At 36.0% G+C, this 18,880-nt stretch overlaps 1 protein-coding gene and 1 pseudogene across 2 annotated transcripts; both read left to right on the top strand.

The window, feature by feature from the left end:
- The first annotated feature begins 1,390 nt into the window (after positions 1 to 1,390).
- Positions 1,391 to 1,611, top strand: LOC139981709 (U2 spliceosomal RNA; annotated as a pseudogene).
- Positions 1,612 to 1,733: 122 nt separating this feature from the next.
- Positions 1,734 to 17,627, top strand: LOC139980612 (N-acetylglucosaminyl-phosphatidylinositol de-N-acetylase-like). Of its 2 annotated transcripts, none has more exons than XM_071992376.1 (8): positions 1,734 to 1,974; positions 4,621 to 4,720; positions 6,176 to 6,266; positions 7,855 to 7,922; positions 9,222 to 9,253; positions 9,562 to 9,704; positions 12,549 to 12,665; positions 14,647 to 17,627. In XM_071992376.1, exons 1-7 carry the CDS (start codon positions 1,848 to 1,850, stop codon positions 12,663 to 12,665), a joined length of 678 nt encoding a protein of 225 aa, XP_071848477.1. In that variant the 5' UTR covers positions 1,734 to 1,847; the 3' UTR covers positions 14,647 to 17,627. The 2 variants fall into 2 exon arrangements, with proteins under 2 accessions (XP_071848477.1, XP_071848476.1); XM_071992375.1 differs by lacking the exon at positions 1,734 to 1,974 and adding an exon at positions 2,104 to 2,474.
- The last annotated feature ends 1,253 nt before the right edge of the window (positions 17,628 to 18,880 follow it).

The raw sequence follows: 18,880 nt of genomic DNA on the forward strand, positions 1-18,880 counted from the left end.
GGGTCACCATGCTATCGAGTCACATTTTCTTGATTTTCTTGAGGTGAATGTATATGATTCACAAGGTTTTGAAACTTTGCCTTCGTTAAAGAGGAGTTTTTTAAATGAGTTTGTAATATTTTAAAGTTCTTTTTTAATGTACGAATTTTTTATGGAACGCTAAGCTGTTCTATTCAGTTAAAAGATAACTAAGTCTAGTTATTCTCTGATCTCACCCCAATTCACGGCATGATTTCACTTTTGATATAAATGTATTATTGATGTATGAAATGCATAAATGTATTTTCAAAGAGATACTGCATATTTTGCTGTGTCATGTAACTTTAAGATACCTTAATGATATTTTTTTTAGATTACATCATATGATGTCATCAATATTGAAGAGGTACACTTCAATTTCAAGGAAATAGTGTCTGTGTATACACCGTATGATCATTTTCAAGATGTTAACCTTTGAGATATATGAAAACCATTTATTGAAGTCAATCAATATTAGTGAATGTGCTTACAGTACTCTGCCTTCTTGAGATAATGATAAGTTAAAGCAGTATGATGTTAAAATTTTGGAGTATCCAAAAATTTTAAAAAGATTGAGGGGGATGTTATGAAATAGTGATACCATCTCTTTGATGTTACCGAAACACTCCATCGAGACACCTTACGGGCCTCTTATGTATTTATCTAGGTCATGGATTCAGTTTTCCCACGAGAAGTTTTTAACTATCTTATTGAATCTTGGTACAGGGCTTTTTCCCAAAATAGATTCCATTATGTCTGTGGAACATTCGAGAAGGTTCTCTCACGTGGTATGGAAGTTTCCATAAGAAAGGGGATGGACTTCCAAACTCCCAACCAATCAGGGCAGATCAGTGCCAGCGCACTTATTTTTATATCGTTAGGTTAATACAGGATGGTCAGTTTATTGGCTGTCTACTGATTATGCGCAGTGAGATTTTTATGGAAGTAAGGTTTAAAAGAAAAAGGAGGTCAGAAATTTATCACTCCGTCAGCGCTCCGTGATCAGTTCGTTGCTTCGTCACCATTTCATCACTCTTTCTAATTGTTTAATTGACGGAGTCAAGTCAAATCATTATAATTTAGTTTTATTTGTAAAGAGAATCGACAGAGAAGAAATTATACCGAATCATTAATCAAATCCGATCTTGTCAAATTGTTTTTCTGTGAACTCATTGTTTTCGCCCGTTCTGACATCTCCTGAAGAAGCATAAATACGGCATCAAGATATCCCAGTACCTTTCTATCGCGAGTCCCGATATACTATCACTATCGGAGGAAGCGGCCTCGTCACAATATTACAATATAATCAGTACACGAGGCGTTTGCCTCCACTTCACTTTCCTACTGTCTGTCTCTAAGTTGTGTATCCGTGCTCGCTTCTCGGCCTTTTGGCTAAGATCATGTGTAGTATCTGTTCCCTTCGGGAATGGTGATACACACCTGACGATGATCACACAGTCACAGTCCCGATGCAAGGGGACTGGGGCTGAGAGCGGATCAGTCGTTTGGTAGTTTGGTTTTCGTGCCCAGGTTCTTTCCTGGGTGACTTTTTCTTAAAAAGTATCCGTGCTCGTTATATTTATGTTATTCATTGTAAATATATATACGTTGAAGTCAGAGACTTGTTATGTTCTTCTTTGATATGTCCACCCAAGTCAGAAACATTACACCCCCTTCGCCCCCCCCCCCCCCCTTGGCTACGCGCCTGTTGAAAGTGATGTAAAGCAGTTGAGATATTCTTTTGTTAAATGTGGATATTACCCCGAGCAAGTAGACGGAAGGTTTGGGGTTCAGTATGCTAGTTTATACTTTTCTTGATCAAGCTCCAAATGGTCATGATATGGAGATTTTCAAGTGCCATACCATGCCCAGCTCTCGGCTATCATGTCCTGGATAGGAAATGCCAGCAGGAAATATCTATCTATGCTTTAGCGGCCCTTGAATGTGACGAACTTGGTGTGTAAGTCAACGATTAATTAGGTACACAACAGCATCTGAGGTTCTTAATTTTGGATAGGTATTTCTTTTAGTTATGTGAGGACTGTTGCAGTTACAGTTGCGCGAAATCCAAACATAAACAACACTCTAGTACTCTAGTCAGCAAAACTCAGCACAATATAACGTGTTCTTGCCTATCTCAACTAGCCTAAGTATGGTTGCTTACCAGAATTCTTTGTCTCTTGTCGTCATATACATGTCTGTGTGCTTCTTAATTTACATTTTGTCATTGCTTTTAAGGAGGAGAGCCGCGTATCTTCACCCTAAACTCGTGGTTAGAAGAAAGAAATCAAAACTAAACGGTGCCAAACATAAGAAAAATTTCGTTCCACACCAGATAAATATTTTGTTTGTCATTGCACATCCTGACGATGAATGCATGTTTTTTGGACCATCCTTACTGAATGCAGGTTATAACAAAGCTAACTGCCGTGTTAGCTTGCTGTGTTTATCAGAAGGTAACCTCTAGCAATATTCCTACATGTCAAGCTAGTTTGAAAAGTTTCAACACAAGTTGGTCATAAAGATTAAAAGTAGACCGTCCTAGCCTAAGTTAGGCCTAACTCTAGCCTAGACTGTAGTGTTAGACCAGGCCTTAAGCTATTGTTAATATAATAATAATATAATAATTTATTCTTATATAGCGCTTTACATCAAAAGAATGATCTCAAAGCAGCTTCACAGAAACGCATAAAAAATACAACTTAAAAAGTATTACAGCTTAAAAATAATACAATCTAAAAAATATTGCATCCTAAGAATTACAGAAATAAATAACTAACAATAATTAATAAAAAACAATAAAATTCAGAAATTAAAGACAAAAGCAATAAAATATGACAGCATACAATAAAACTAAAGTACTAAACTATTACAGCCGAAGAAATAGCAACAATAAGACTATCAAAACAAAAATAGAAAATAAATTTCAATATAAAACAATCAAAACATGGCAAGATGGTAACACAATCAATATGACTGGAGGTTTAAAAATAATACTTTCGAAAAAGGTGAGTTTTAAGGTGTGCCTTAAAAACATTTAATGATGGAGCTGCCCTGATGTCATTGGGGAGTGCATTCCATAGATCAGGTGCAAAATAGGCAAAGGATCGTGCGCCAAAGCTTTTTTGGGCGAATCTGCCAGGCTCAAGTCGTATCTCCATAGAATGTCTGTTCCTCTGTCGTGTGCGATTTGCAATCTGCATGGGCTCTGGAAGAGCCTGACGACTGATCAGAGAGCCAAGATAGTGAGGGGCAGTGCCATTTATAATATTGTAAGTTATGACTAGAGACTTAAATTCGATCCTTGCGGAGACAGGTAACCAATGAAGGTCAATCAATATGGGTGTGATGTGTTCGTGCCTCCTGCCCCGTGTAACCATGCGTGCTGCCGAGTTTTGAATCAATTGAAGACGTGCCAGTTGCTGTTGCTCAATTCCATATAATAAACTATTACAATAATCAAGGTGGGATGTAACAAATGCATGAATTAATCTTTCTGTGCTTGTGCGATCTAAGAGCTTACGAATTTTCCCAATACGATACAATGAGTATGATGCTGACTGACAAATTTTTGAAACATGACTTGACATAGAACTGAATTCATCAAATTGCACTCCTAAATTTCTGACAACGGAAATGGGTTTAATATGAGTAACACCAACTCTGAAACTAGATATGTCTGCTTGAACTTTTCGGAACTTACTGTGAAAATGAATTACTTCTGTTTTGCTATCATTGAGTACAAGTCGATTTGCTGCCATCCACTCACGAATATCATCTATGCATTTTTCAGGTATGAATTTCCAGTCAGATGTTTACACAAAAAATACAGTTGTGTATCATCGGCAAAAAGCATAAAGTCAATATCATTGGCTAAAATAATGTCTTCGAGTGGGGATGTATACAAGGTAAAAAGAATCGGCCCAAGACCGCTTCCCTGTGGTACACCGCAAAATAATGGTTCATCGTCCGAATAACAATTGTCAATACAGACACGTTGAGTACGTCCTCGAAGATATGAATCGAACCACTTTAAAGCAATACCATTTATGCCAAACCGATGCTCCACACGCTGCAGTAAAATATCGTGGTCAATTGTATCGAATGCGGCGGTAAGATCGAGTAGGACTAAAATACACTCTTTATGATTGTCCATTGAAACTAGAATGTCATTTCTTACACGAAGCAACGCGGTTTCTGTGCTATGGTTTCTTCGGTATGCAGATTGAAATTTCGAATAAAGAGAGAATTGGTTAAAATATTCATTAATTTGATTAAAACACATGTTCTCTAAAAATTTATGTTCATATTGTTAGGCAATATGCAATACCATGCATATTGAGAAACACTGTAGTAGATCACTGAGCCACATAGGTTATGCTGGATTCCAAAGTATTATTGTTAATCCATTGACTGATTTTCAAACAGTATCCTTAAATGAAAAATTGTGACAGAACATTTGGCCGCCATAGCCTTACTTAGGCCTACGTTTGGCTTTAAGCCCAGTTTTATGCCAATCCCATTTTCACTAAGAAATTGACTCTGGGATATGATGTATGTCTCTTCTGTGCATCATACATAGCTATGTTTGCATTTCTACAGGCAATTTTTATGGAGAAGGTGACAGAAGACGAAAAGAGCTTTTCCAAAGTTGCGAGGTTTTTGGCATTCACTGGAAAGATGTGAAAATTGTTGATCATTGGTAAGTCTGATGGTATTTTCCACTGTTCTACATAATATGTACTTGATTGTCCCTCCTGATCCTTTCTTTTCACTAAACTAAACTAATGTAGAACTCGCAAGCCTTGCAGGTATGTTGATAATTAACCTTTGCTATTACCCTCCCCCCTCCCCCCCCCTGCTTCTCACAATGTACCTTGAAATTCACCTGCAACTGTTCCATTGCATTGTAGGGGGGGGCGGGGGCAGGGGGAGAGAGAGAATGTTGACTTTAAATCAATTCTTTATCAGATGGATTTTGGAATAAACATGACAAATGTCCAAGGAATCCTTGTTGGACCATTTCTATATAGTACGATGGCCCATAAGGGCCATAGTGAGAAAAAAAATTGTCAAGTAAAAAAAAAAAAAATCAAGTGAAAAATTGATAAGTGAAAGAAAAAGAAAATTCCAACCAAAGAATTAATCTGTCGTAACAGATTATTTAATCTGTCGTAACAGATTATTTAATCTGTCGTAACAGATTAATCACACATAGATGGAATGCCATTGTACGGAGACTTTGACGTGCCATATTACTTCTTCTATTAGCGAAATGTCAGTTAGTTCAGATTGCAAGCAAATGAATTTTTCGGTCGATTTATCCTGTATTCCTGTAACTATGAGGAAACGACTATGGTAGTCTGTTTATGTTGGCTACACACATCAAGCAAAGAGTGTGGAATGCCAAAACCGACCAAAATGCAGTACAAAATTTTGTGAACCTTATATGTTAATAAGTTCCCGCCACATAATGACGTGGAACTGTATAAATCCATATGTGGCACTATTGGCACCGCCAAATTTTAAGAACTGGCTATGCACACATACGTACTAACTTCAATGACTGTTCGGTAAGTGGAATATATCATGCGCTACTGTATATGTTGCACGTGCACTGTGTTGTGGCAGTTAACGCCTCTCTGTGGTATTGTTCAGCGTTATTGTGATGGAGTTCCCCCTTCATACCCTGCTTGTGCCCAGGCTTGGGTTTGGATAAATATATTCTTTACACTTGAATACTTGTGTGTTTTTTTTCGTCGTTCATTGCCTGCCGTAGACTAATCTGTTGCGACAGATTAAATAATCTGTTACGACAGATTAAATAATCTGTTACAACAGATTAAATAGTCTGTTACGACAGATTAAATAGTCTGTTACGACAGATTAAAAAACCTGTTACAATTGTTTAAATAATCTGTTACGACAAATTATATAATCTGTTACGACAGATTAATTGTTTTGTTGGAATTTTTTTTTTTTCACTTGTCAATTTTTTTTTTTTTACTGGACAATTTTTTCTCACTATGGCCCTAGTGGGCCATCGTAATATAGAGAACTGTCTTGAAGTTTATCTACAGTATTTTTCACCCTTTTGTTTCCATAAAATTCTGGTTAAAGTTCTCTTTGATTATTCAATTCTCTGTTTCTTTCACAGTGACCTACAAGACAATCCTGCAGCTTTCTGGGATGTTAATCTGGTTGCCAAAGAAATACTTAAAGTGGTGAAGAATAAGAAAATTAATCAGGTATCACTAACTGTCATATTTAATATGACTTCTTTTTTTATTTATTTCTGCACGATGTTCACTATTTACAGTGTTAAACTGGAACAAAAACCATTATCACCAGCTTACATGTTAGAGATCTTTGTAATGACCCCCACCCTTTCCCTTCACCACACCCATCCCACTCACCCCCAATTTGTATAAGGAAATCCTTGCTCCTTTGGGAGATCGGTACAGTAACTAAGAGTTGTGTCAGAGGCTGCCATTTTGCGAGTGAGTGACACATGTGACAGAGGCACAGAGGAAAAGAAAGCTGAAATCCCTTTTGTTTGATTTTTCACATTTTCAAGGTGAATGTAAATGTTGTTGGCACTGATAGCAGTGAAATTTATTAGGTTATATATAAAGGCTAAGAAGTTAAGGTAGTTATTTTAGACTGCAGGCGCATTTGTAAAATTAATCTCTAGTACAGAAAGAAAATAGAAATAATATGTAATAAAACATTTAAACATTCAAGAGAATGTGACCCGGTGACGACATTAAGATGTGCTCAAGCCTTCATCCTTGTGTGTGAAAGAACTTTCAAACTGTAACATATCTCTTGAGGAGTTTAAGTATCTCTGTGACAGAGGCTCATAGGTAATGTTCACGCCAGCGCTCGAGAAGTCGTTATGGAAAAAAAAAATAATAATAGTAATATAAAATGGTCACAAAAAAAATTAAAAATAACTATGTCACAAACAATAAAACCTCTCTTTTCATGCATTTAAATCTGTTCAGTAATGTATTAAATTTATCATCGACTATCTTTAGTCTACTTTACAAACACAACTTGCACAAACTGCGCAGAAAGTTTTGCTGGAATACTGTGTAAAATAAACATAGGATGAACTGTGCAGTACGGCTCACCGAGTGTTTCGTGCAATGAACCGTATGCAAATGTGCGTTTTCTATAACACTAGGCACTAGTAAAGATTTTTCAATGCCCTTTTGGAAATTTGCGATATGGATATAGGTCAATTTGAATGAAATAGGTCAGTGGTTATATCAATGGGCCCTACACTGTAGGCTTGATCTTACACATGCCTTAACTGCTTCTTATCATTGAGTCAGCTAGTAACTGGAAATTTTAGCTGGGTGAGCGGCAGTTTTTCATTTCTCATTTCTGTTTTATAGAGTTATGTTATGTGCATGTTCATAGCTTTCATATCACTAAAATGAGTGCTAAAATACTGAAATAATCTAAGGGGGCCCTTTAACCCCTTCACCCTTGACCAGGGGCTTCCCCTTGGAACCCCCTGGGGTAATCCCCTGATGCCTTTGCCAGTGCTTATGGAGATGGTTGGGTGTGCTTTCTTCTTTAGCAAGATTAAAACTAACTTTATATGGTGATTTTTAAACTTGTGATCATTATAAAAAAAAAATCCTTTAACAATGTGGGATATAAGCTTGTCGAGTCATACAACATTCAAATAAAGCAACAAGAAGAGTTTTCTTAAAGTTTGAATTTTACTGTACGTAAACTTTGAAAGGCTGTTAATGGTCTGCCATGTACCAATTCATAACATTATACATTTAATATGCACGACACTCTTTTTACCTCAAATAGATTATAACCTTTGATTGCTTCGGTGCGTCAGGCCACAAGAATCACATTTCTGTTTACCGAGGTGCAAGGTAAGAAACAAAGCATCATCATTAACATTGTGTGTGTAAAGTGTTGTATCTTGTCCCATACATAAGGGATATGTCATGAAATGTGATTGGTGCAATGCCTGCCATGGTATGTGAAGAGCATACATACAAAACCTCTAGCTCTGCTATCATCCCCAACCAAAAGGTTGGGGATTCGTTGTTAAAAACAAGAGACCGTCTAAAGCATTTGTATTACATTATTGCTGCAAGTTACTGCATATTAAAACAAACAAAATTCTAGCGCATTGGAAAGGAACTTCTGGCGGTAAATTTATTTGAATTTATTTTATTTTTGGAATATATGATGCTTTAACTTGGCATGGTACTTTGTCATACAGACCATCAGAAGACTAATATAGACAGTAGATTTAATTTTATGAATATTTGGTGTATGGATCTCTTATTACTGTTTGCTTTTATGAAGATATGAGACTTCATATGGACCCGGTTTCTCGTAACGCTTCCTGTTTCTGACCCTCAATATGATATGAGATATGTAATACTGATTGCTTACATCCTGTTATGCACTGTACTCTGCTACAGTTTCATAGTGAAATGGTGTTTGACTTTCTATCTGTAACGTTGTAGGCAAGTGATAGGAAGTGATGCTGTATATAGCATAGTACTGCTGCTGTCAAATGCAAAAGCATGCCAAGAGCACAAGACAAATCAATGTCACTTTGATTAGAGGGAAAGATTATTCAATCTTTCCAAACAAGCAATGACAACTTTTATTGAAATAATGGAGTATTATCCAAAATATACATTTAACTTGTACAGTACAAGTTTGCAATGTAATTTGGTTTTATTTTTAAAACATTTTACTTTGTTTAACAAGTTTGTTTTGTTATATTTCTGTTGTTAAAGCAGTGTGTATTTTATTCAGTAATTAGTTGCCATCCGTTTGATTTTATCTTAAAATGCCTCCAGCATATCAATTGAGATTCATGCATTCCACTATTTCTAGTCCTATAAAGAACTTGTGAGCAATTTAAACTAGACTAAGTGAATGAAGATGTGAACCAGAGACTGTTCAGCAACAAAAACATGAATTGCTCGCAAAATAAGAGTATTATATGTATGTATGTGTGTGTGTGTGTATGTATGTATGTATTTTATGTATGCATGTATGTATGTATGTATTTCTTGCAATAATTACAAGCCAAACATTAGGAAGAAAGAATACAGTTTTTTATGTTTTAAACATAGTTATAATTTGTTAAGTTATTATCTTTTATCTCACAGACACCTTGTTTAACTCCTTTGTATCTTTTCTCACAGACACCTTGTAGTTGGTCATCATCTACCTAAAGGTTCGTAAAAATTTAAAGGTTCAGCTAAGTCTGAGGATTAAAGGGACTATGTAGAGATTTTGTGATATGGATGCATATATGTGTGCGTGTGTGTGAAGAAGAGGGAGGTATGTAGGCAGATTTGATAACTGTTCTGATTACATGATTGGGCTCCACATTTTAGAGTCATGAAATTTCATCAGAAGCAGTGGGGAGGGTAAAAAGGAGGTACAGGCTAAGATAAAGGAAGGTTTCTGGGAGGTCTAGTAATTTTTACTTGTATTTCATATCCCTGACTTCATCTTCCGTCATCTTTGTTTTCTTCTCAGGTATGAGAGTTTCGTCTCTGGAGACAGTGTCTCTCTTCAGGCATTACATAACCTTCCTCGACCTTCCATTCAGTCTGATGTCGGCCGCATTGAGAGGTAGTAGGGTTATTTTGTCATCACCGATGGAAGTTTGGACGGCTCAGGTATGAACAGGAAATAAGCACAGTTTTACTCTCTGACTGAGCAGGATGATTGAATGGTTTTAAGGGGTCCACAGATCATATTCCTGACTTGCAGACAAAGGTTTATCTTAGGATAAATATTGATGCTGCTTGTGACCAGAAGTATAGTACATATAGTGGCTGAGGTAAACTGCTACAAAGTTTCTAACAATTAGCTAAGCCGAAATCAATGCTGTGATCCAGTTTCACAAACCAACCTGAGAAGTATATATGATGAAAGTATCAAAACAGAAGAATATTCTGCATTCTAAGGACAGAAATTGTTGAAGAAAAGTAAAAAATAAGAAAACAAATTTAGTTGAGACTTTACAATATGTTACTACACACATAACCTAAGACCCATAGCCCTTAACCATACCATTAATTCCATACCCCCAAACCCTTGTTCTTATCATCTTAGCCCTGAAACCCTGACCTTAAAGTAAAACAATAAGACAGAAAACAAAAACTCAAAGTTTTTACACAGAGTGTAGTTTACATTTTAACAACAACATACGTCTTGTAATTGCTCAAATAGCACACCGGGAAGTTGTAAAAAAGGGGGATTAAAACAACGATTTTTCGTCTCTGTAATTGATACGAATGTTTACAAATTTGCAAACAATTCAACGACCTTGAACATCACTCAGGTCAATGAATAACATCACTATGATGACCTTCAGATTGTAGTGTACTGCTCGGTATGGAGCTGTATGTGATTTTCATGACTGCATAACTGTTATTTTAGTTTTATTTAGGATGCAGTGTTCTTGATCTCAATAGACAATTTAATGTCATTGTGTTTCTCTATGGTCTTATAATGTATGTAAAAGTTGTATGGCATTTTGCAACGATTTGATGACCGCAAGGTCTTGTATTTCATTCACCCAGCAAGCAAGCAAAATCCTAATGGAATATGCAACGATAAAAGTCGCTTCTAAAACAGTAATGATAATATACTGATCCCTTTATGAATCTATTGATCTGGGCAAGGAAGGCTATTTTCTGTGGAATGTTTCCCGATATCGAAATAGCTGTTTTGCAAACTGACCAAAAGCAATGGTCATGGTAATTCACAAGATTACACAGTTGGCAGGCAAGATATAGTATGCAGTATGAACGTGTACACTTACATCTCAAACTGGCACAATAATAATAATAGTAAAAATTATAATAATAAAATAATTATAGTAATAATGATCCCGAATGTAAACTACAGTTTAAAAATTACAATGCACAAACCCTTTATTCACAAGAAGAGTCAGAAATAAACATTCCTTGATTCATAAATCAATAAATCCAAAGAAAAGTCATATTGAGCGTGAGATAAATCCAGCATTTCAACACATACAAGTGGTCAGTCTAATGCTAACATAGTGCTCACTACAATGTAGCCCCATCACGTTTGTTTACATGCTAGCCTCTTGGTTTCGGCTTCAAGATCAGTCTTGCTAGCGCAAATTTACAGCAGTGTGATTCTGGCAATGTGTGTGCGATACTGTCAGTAATAGGGTACTGACACAATGTTTTGCACTTGAGCTTGAATTAAAAGACCATTGAATAATGTCTCCCACAGTGATGCTAATCTCCTCTCTTCCTCTTTGACGTTTTTGTTTAAGTTCAAAAGGTTATTGTCCTTTTCCAGCTAGGTACGGTGCTACATTTCAATTTGTTACATGTCAATACTGACTTTATCGCAGTACAGTACAGTCAGTGCAGTACAGTACAGTGCAATACAGTGCAGTACAGTACAATGCAATACAGTGTAGTACAGTACAGTCAGTACAGTACAGTATAGTGCAATACAGTGTAGTACAGTACAGTGCAATACAGTGTAGTACAGTCAGTACAGTACAGTATAGTGCAATACAGTGTAGTACAGTACAGTGCAATACAGTGCAGTACAGTACAGTACAGTGCAATACAGTACAGTACAGTGCAATACAGTGTAGTACAGTACAGTGCAATACAGTGTAGTACAGTACAGTATAGTGCAATACAGTGTAGTACAGTACAGTGCAATACAGTGTAGTACAATACAGTCAGTACAGTACAGTGCAATACAGTGCAGTACAGTACAGTGCAATACAGTGTAGTACAGTACAGTCAGTACAGTACAGTATAGTGCAATACAGTGTAGTACAGTACAGTACAGTATAGTGCAATACAGTGTAGTACAGTACAGTATAGTGCAATACAGTGTAGTACAGTACAGTGCAATACAGTGCAATACAGTGTAGTACAGTACAGTCAGTACAGTACAGTATAGTGCAATACAGTGTAGTACAGTCAGTACAGTACAGTGCAATACAGTGTAGTACAGTACAGTACAGTACAGTATATTGCAATACAGTGTAGTACAGTACAAGCAATGCTTTATCATCATTATTGTTCTACTTTAAACACTAAACATGCTCACCGTAAACCGTTAACCATAGCACTAAAACACTTACACCCAAAGCCCTAAAACCTCAGATCTGCACCATTTATCCCCTAAGCCATAGACCTAATCCATGTAGCCCCTAAGCCCTAGCCCCTAAACATGTTGTTAGCTAAGGCTTGGTCATTTCTTTCAGACCAGATAATATACATTTTCAAAGTATTAAGTGTATTACACAGTAACTAAACAATTTGCAAAATCCATATTTGTTCTCTCAAAAGTTTACGTGGATTGAATTTGCCTTATTTCCTTATTTTTCTCTTTTTCTTTCCCCTTTAAATTCAACAAACTGATGTTATCTTGTTGTTATCTTTTATTTCCTGTAATAACAAAGACCATTCTCATGCGACTGATGTTTTGTTTTCTCTCACGCTCTTTCCACTTAGAGAGCGATGAAAGCCCATTGGAGTCAGTTTGTTTGGTTTCGAGTCCTGAATATCTTGTTTTCAAGGTATCTGGTCGTAAACACCCTTAGACCAATCAACAAGAATTCACCTACCTGAGTGAGTTGGGATATTCCTCCATTTCAATCTTTAAAAGTAACGTATCCGTCGATGGTCACAAACCTGGTTATGTAATAGCTTTCTAATCGAAACAGGAGTATTTTGTTTTTGAACTTCAAAGTTGTGTATAAATTGCAATTTGTAAATTCTAGCTTATTGAAAGAAAGCAATATCTGAGAGTCTCATAGGTAATCCTGCTACAATGTGTAAACTGCTTACACAACGGTCCTCAAACAGGAAGAGGGTACTGTAGGTGGGGTATATGGCCCACCACTAATATGGTCGATAATAGACTACCCAACACAGCTGCAAAATACTTAAACATTAAATTTACTTCAAAGTTGCAAAATGTACCAATTTGCAAAGTAGAGTGTCATTTTGCATCTAAAAACTCTTAATCGTAACAAACTTCTACATGGCCCTTACTCTTAGACCCCATTCTCAAAATTCTGCATCAAAGCACCCTTTATCATATCAAGATTTCAACTTCATCTGACAAACCAGTTATGGCTAAATGTATGGTGTTTAATACAGTTAAGCCTTGGCCCACTCTGTGGAGTTATTAAGCATGTGAATTAATTACTAATGTTGCTCATCATAACCCCCATATGTGTTATTGCAAGCAACACAAAAGTGCCTATTACAGTAGTTTGGGAAACAAATGAGATTTTCAATAAACAAACATTATCCATCTATGTAAGTCTTTTCAGAAACTGTAGAGATGACCAATATCACACTGCAAAACTTTCAAAGTTTAAATGACCTAATTTGCAGTTTGCATGTGCTTAATTAATAGACCTACAGAAAATATTCTTGGCCAGTAAATAGTGGAGAATGAAATGTATTCTTATAAAGTTATGTTTTAATATCTATTTTGTGAATTGTTTGTCATCTGTAGATAAATTGTAATGTTGTTTTGTAGAATGCTCAATGAGCCTGATTGAAATTGCTGCCAAGTTTTGACTGAATGAAGGAATTATAAGTGCTTAGCTTTTTTTGTTTTGTTGATTTCCATTTTTTTTTTGTCATGTTTGGTTTTTCAATACTAAAATCCCAAAGCACTGTAGTTTATTTATATTATTAAAAATATTATGATTATAATAATTAAATATATTAGAACAATAAGTCAAGACTTATTTTAAATGATGAGGTAACCATTAACCATTTCCAGTTTGCACTTTCCTCTTGGTGAATACTGGAAACTGTCTTGGTGATGAAATGTTCAGAAACAAATGAAATAATTAATGACATGCTCGTTAGCTCTAATTTGATGATGAAGGGAATTTAAGGCAGAAGTGTTATTTTGATCAGTTGCAGTCTTATCTAAATTGAAATAATAATTTTCGGTTCAAATTGCCTATCGATCTCAAAATGGCTGCTTTGAGAGTAAGGATATCACAATTCTGTCACTCTCGGTCTCCAGACAGCTGTTTGTAATAATTCAGGTCACTGTTTAGAGGAAACTGACTTTGCCAAGTTAAATCCATACTTATTCCATAGGAAACCATATGCCAAGTTTATGATGTTTTCATAGCAAATTTCCCCCAAACTATCTGTTTTCTTTATTAGCGTCTGTATTGATTCATTCTTGGATTGTTAGGTATTTGGAATGTTTGATTAGCATCATGTATACTGCAGTGTCCGGGTTTTATGCAAACACAAGTTTTTCCTTTCAGTCAAAACTTTTCTTTATTTCAGTTTAATTTTCATTAGACTTTCCAAGGCTTTTAAGACATGTACATCTGTTGCAACTTTGTCGCTCACTCTGCCAATTTTTTCAAGTTGCATTTCTTTAGATTACATAATCGTGGTTGTTTGCGTTAAAACTGTACCTAACCATGCAAGAATGTATATGTTACTTCGTCAAAATTGTTTTTGAAAGCTAAATCTTACTCTTTTAAGTTGGTATCCTGTAGTTTTGTCTACTGCCAGTTTTCCATAATTAAAAGCCATAATTTTCCTGCTTTTTTTTCACTCACAGGTAACATGTTCTCACACTGTGTTCCAAAGAGACGAGATGAGCATAAAAGAGTTTCCTGAGATGAAACAACATGATGATGTTCGGGTGGGTGTTCGGGTGGGTGTTTGAACCTGCCACTGATGACACACAGAACGATTCAAGATGCCAGTCGATTTCAGAAGTGTTTGGAATAAAATGAAGACAAGTACTGCCCGAGCACAAACATGACTAATATGCATAAATTATTCAAACAGGGTGTCCACAGATGTATTGGAATATCACAAAAATTTTACAAAAGTCATTTCTAGAGTTAGAAATGTCAAAATTACAAATGTTAGATATTTTTGAAAACTTTTGACTTTTTTTTAAATTTGTTTTACTGGATGTCATGACAGAGAACACAATGTGATATTTTTGATATTTTTATTAGTTATAACAAGCTACAGTTGAGTATTTAATCTATAGTTTAAACCACAAGTGAGGCCAGTGGCCGAACTCAAAAGTTTCTACAGCCTGGGAGGAGACGTTAATGCAGCTTGCAGAGCTGTAGCCTATAGCAACGGGAAGATATGAAATATATAGGGTTTGAGGCTTCCACTTCTGTTCTTGTGATAGATCAGTTCAATGTTGCAGATGGTCAACATAGATGTCAGGCCTAGAATCTCACAATTTTAACCACTTGTTAAAAAATGCAAAGTCGTTGAAAAAAATCTACTGGCTGAAATCAAGTCCTCACTGGTGTTCTCATGAGTTAAGTGACATCAGTTACATTACAGACTTTTGAAAGCAGTCCAATGATATTTGCTGATAAAAAGTAGTAATACAGGGCTAATGTTAGGGATGGAAATCAAGCAGATTCTTCGACTGACAATCGTGAACCGACTTACCACATGGAAATGTTCTTAATGCCTACTGGCATAAAAATTGTCAACTGGTGCTTTTTTTGTACAACTCAAATGTTGAAGGTTATCTAACTTCCTGCAGTCTTGTATATCACTGCTATTTATGAGGCAAGGAAAACTTCTTCAGTTTCTCCTTTCACTTTTAACAACTTCCTACAAATTTTTAGAAAATGTAGAGGGCTCTGAAGATGGAGGAGAGATATCTCAATCACTGCAGGATTCTAGAAACTTGTGAGGGAATTTAATTTCAAACAATATTGTTGTAACCCAGTTGACCACACAAGTTGTATGTGGGATGTGTGGGACTAATAGCAGGAAGTTGTTATGGAACAACTCCCTGCTCAAAGCAGCCTTAATTAAAGGCATTGAAGACTCGCCCCAAACCGCGTGCCGGGCTCTGAAAAAGTTAACTTTCTGTTGCTTGCAAGTGAAGTTTTCTTCTTGTTGCTACAAAATGCAGACAGTAATGAAACACGATACCTAATATCTTTTATCTAGACAACAGATGTCCATTGCTGCTATGTACACTGTGTTGTAGGTATTGACTGTACACTAGTGTCTATTTACCGACGGTAGCAAGCTGTGTGTGTATTTTCTGGGATCGATGGTGGTGTCTAACACTTCTGTTACACCTCATTCGAAACTAGGTCAGATTAAGGGCATGAGACGTTTCTTTGTGTGCGAGTCTTCACACCCTTTAAGCTGTAAGGAGACGACAATGTGATCAATCTCATTTAATCACATGACCATCACATGACCATTTATCAATGACTGCAAGGAATACCAAGATAGTTAATCACAATACCAAAGGCAAAACTCACACAGCACTACAATTTGTTTTTCTACATACATGACACCTCCCTGGTTGAGCAAGGAAGTTATCTTTCTAATTAGTTAATGTATATTCATTTAGCTATAATATGTTTGGAGGATTTCTTTGAATTTCTACTTTGATAGGCATTCTGTTATTCTTTTTCTGGTATTGTTTGTATGTTATTATACAGGAAGTTATAAATAAATATGATAAAGGTGGAATGTTTATTAGTTGAGTATGTGTTTGCTGTTTTCTTTTTCTTTGCGGGGGAAGCGGGGCGGGGGGGGGTTCATTAATACAGCTGGTCAACTTTCGATGTTATTTCAGCAAGGATGAACTTTAAAGCATTGGTGAAGCAGTGAAAGGTGGTTTCACCATTGCACTGGATCATTGAGAACTGTTCCAGCATTAGACCTTGTGGAGTTTCACTCTGACCAAATACAGTGTTCACAACTTCATACTGCACACATCATGTGAGAACAAATTCTTTGTCTATCACAATTACAGATTTAGTTATCCAATTAATGCATTTGGAGGAATTGAATCACATTGCAAGGTTATATCGTTGCCTGACTTGCTGCTACATACAAAACAATTCCTCTGGCCATCTTTGAACTTTTCCAAAACAGACACTCCAGATTGAGCATAATCTTGTCGATTTCTTTTAAAGCCTTTACAAAGCACCACACTTGAGCAGCTCTGAATAGATGTCCCCTCAAAAAAGATTAATGCTAAGAAGACTGTCTGGATTGGTAGCCTCATTTATCCTGGTACAAAGATGTCCTCTACCAAGCTCATAAGAAGCCTTTAAGGGTTAGTTCAGGGCCAATGGGGTGAAATAGGGAGAAGAGAGCAGCGACAATAACTAAATGAACTCTTGGGGGGACAGCATTGCTCAGTTTAACAGCTGGCTTTGTTGGGGGTATAGTAATGGTCAGTAAGACTTTATAGGGGGAAAACTGCATCCATAAGGCTTTAATTGAGGGTACAATAAGGGTTCCTTGGTAGTACACCAAATGTCAGCCAAATACTTTGTGTAGGCAGTAGGCCTAATACTTCATAGCTGTAAATTAAAAGATGTTTATAAAGCAAACAAGACACAGTTTGTACATTTCAGCCCACATTTATTACTCCCACCAAGAAGAAACAAATATATTTATAACTATTTACAAGTCTGCTTTAGAATTTCTCCTTCTTACACTCTTCTACCATTCAGTTCCAATTTCATTTTATAGTAAAAGACTATTTATTAAGGCTACAGCTAAAATGTATCTGAAAATTTATTTGAAGACATTCTTGGGAGGTTACAGTAGCTAAATACATCTCACCACTTGACATTGAAAACTTTGCAAATGGCGTTAAGGCATTAGACCTAAGGAAGTTATAATTTAGTATCTATCGCTCGAAAATCAGGATTTGTGTTCCCTTAGACATTGGGTTTTCATCAAAATTTTAGGAGAATTAAAAGCAATCTCTTCTTTGGTTGTGTGCTAAGAGATACTTCTTCCAGATTCTGCTGAGATATCAAGCATAACAATTTTCTACAACTATATATTCCTTTGGTAGAACCCATCCAGCTACTGTAACCTTAAGTAACCATAGAGTGTCCTATTGTCTTTAGCACTGTAGTACAATATGCAAATTTTATACTAATTGCTACTGGAATCATTTCTTTAACTAACAAGAATTCTCTGTAAGACAACACTATTAATATAAACAGAGTTCCAGATATGATTAATGTATTTCACAGTGGTGAAAAAGATATTTCTCTGCAAAAAATAGATCAGGAGACCATAGGGCTAATGAAAAACTTAAATAATATACATATTAAGCAGTGTATATATGTTAGGTTTCATTACAATCATCACCTATACTGTAGTCAAAACTAGATTTACTTTTCAGAATTTATTCCTCATTCACAAGTACCGTTTCATTTAGAATATTCCTTCCTTTTTTCCTTTCATTTTGTGTTTTCAATTTGAATTGAAATATGTCTTATAGATACTCTAACCTTTGAAAAAGTCATAAAGACAGTCAAAGAGACTAATGATCTAGATTTAATGGCAGGTCGTTGAAGAACACTGAAAAGAATCATCCTTCCTCATCCTTCATCATGCATCATTCCATAAAATATTCACATATTCCATAAAGTAAACAAGAACAAATTCCTGTATTCTTTATCATTCACAGCTTTAAGACCAGTTTTCTTTTCATAGTTTGAGAGACCTTAAGCAAAGAGTGGCATATCTTTCAACAAAACTGCAGGTACTAATGGACCAGATCAATTTATGGTCTCATGGGCCAGGGCATTACCCGTACCGACTTATCCCAAAATTTCAGTAACACAGATTTTTCTCCATCAAATTTGCATGAACACAAAGAGTAGAAAATCAGGTTTAAGGCACATAGTTCAGGACTTTTTAACAGCCATGCACAAGACTTTTTAACGGCCATGTAAAGAACATGGACACTCAGGAACTTCCCATGATAAAAAATCTGCTATTTGTATGTTATACCAGCAACTTCCCAGTATAAAATC

Source organism: Apostichopus japonicus, chromosome 15 (genome assembly GCF_037975245.1).
Source record: "Apostichopus japonicus isolate 1M-3 chromosome 15, ASM3797524v1, whole genome shotgun sequence".
NCBI lineage: Eukaryota > Metazoa > Echinodermata > Holothuroidea > Aspidochirotida > Stichopodidae > Apostichopus > Apostichopus japonicus.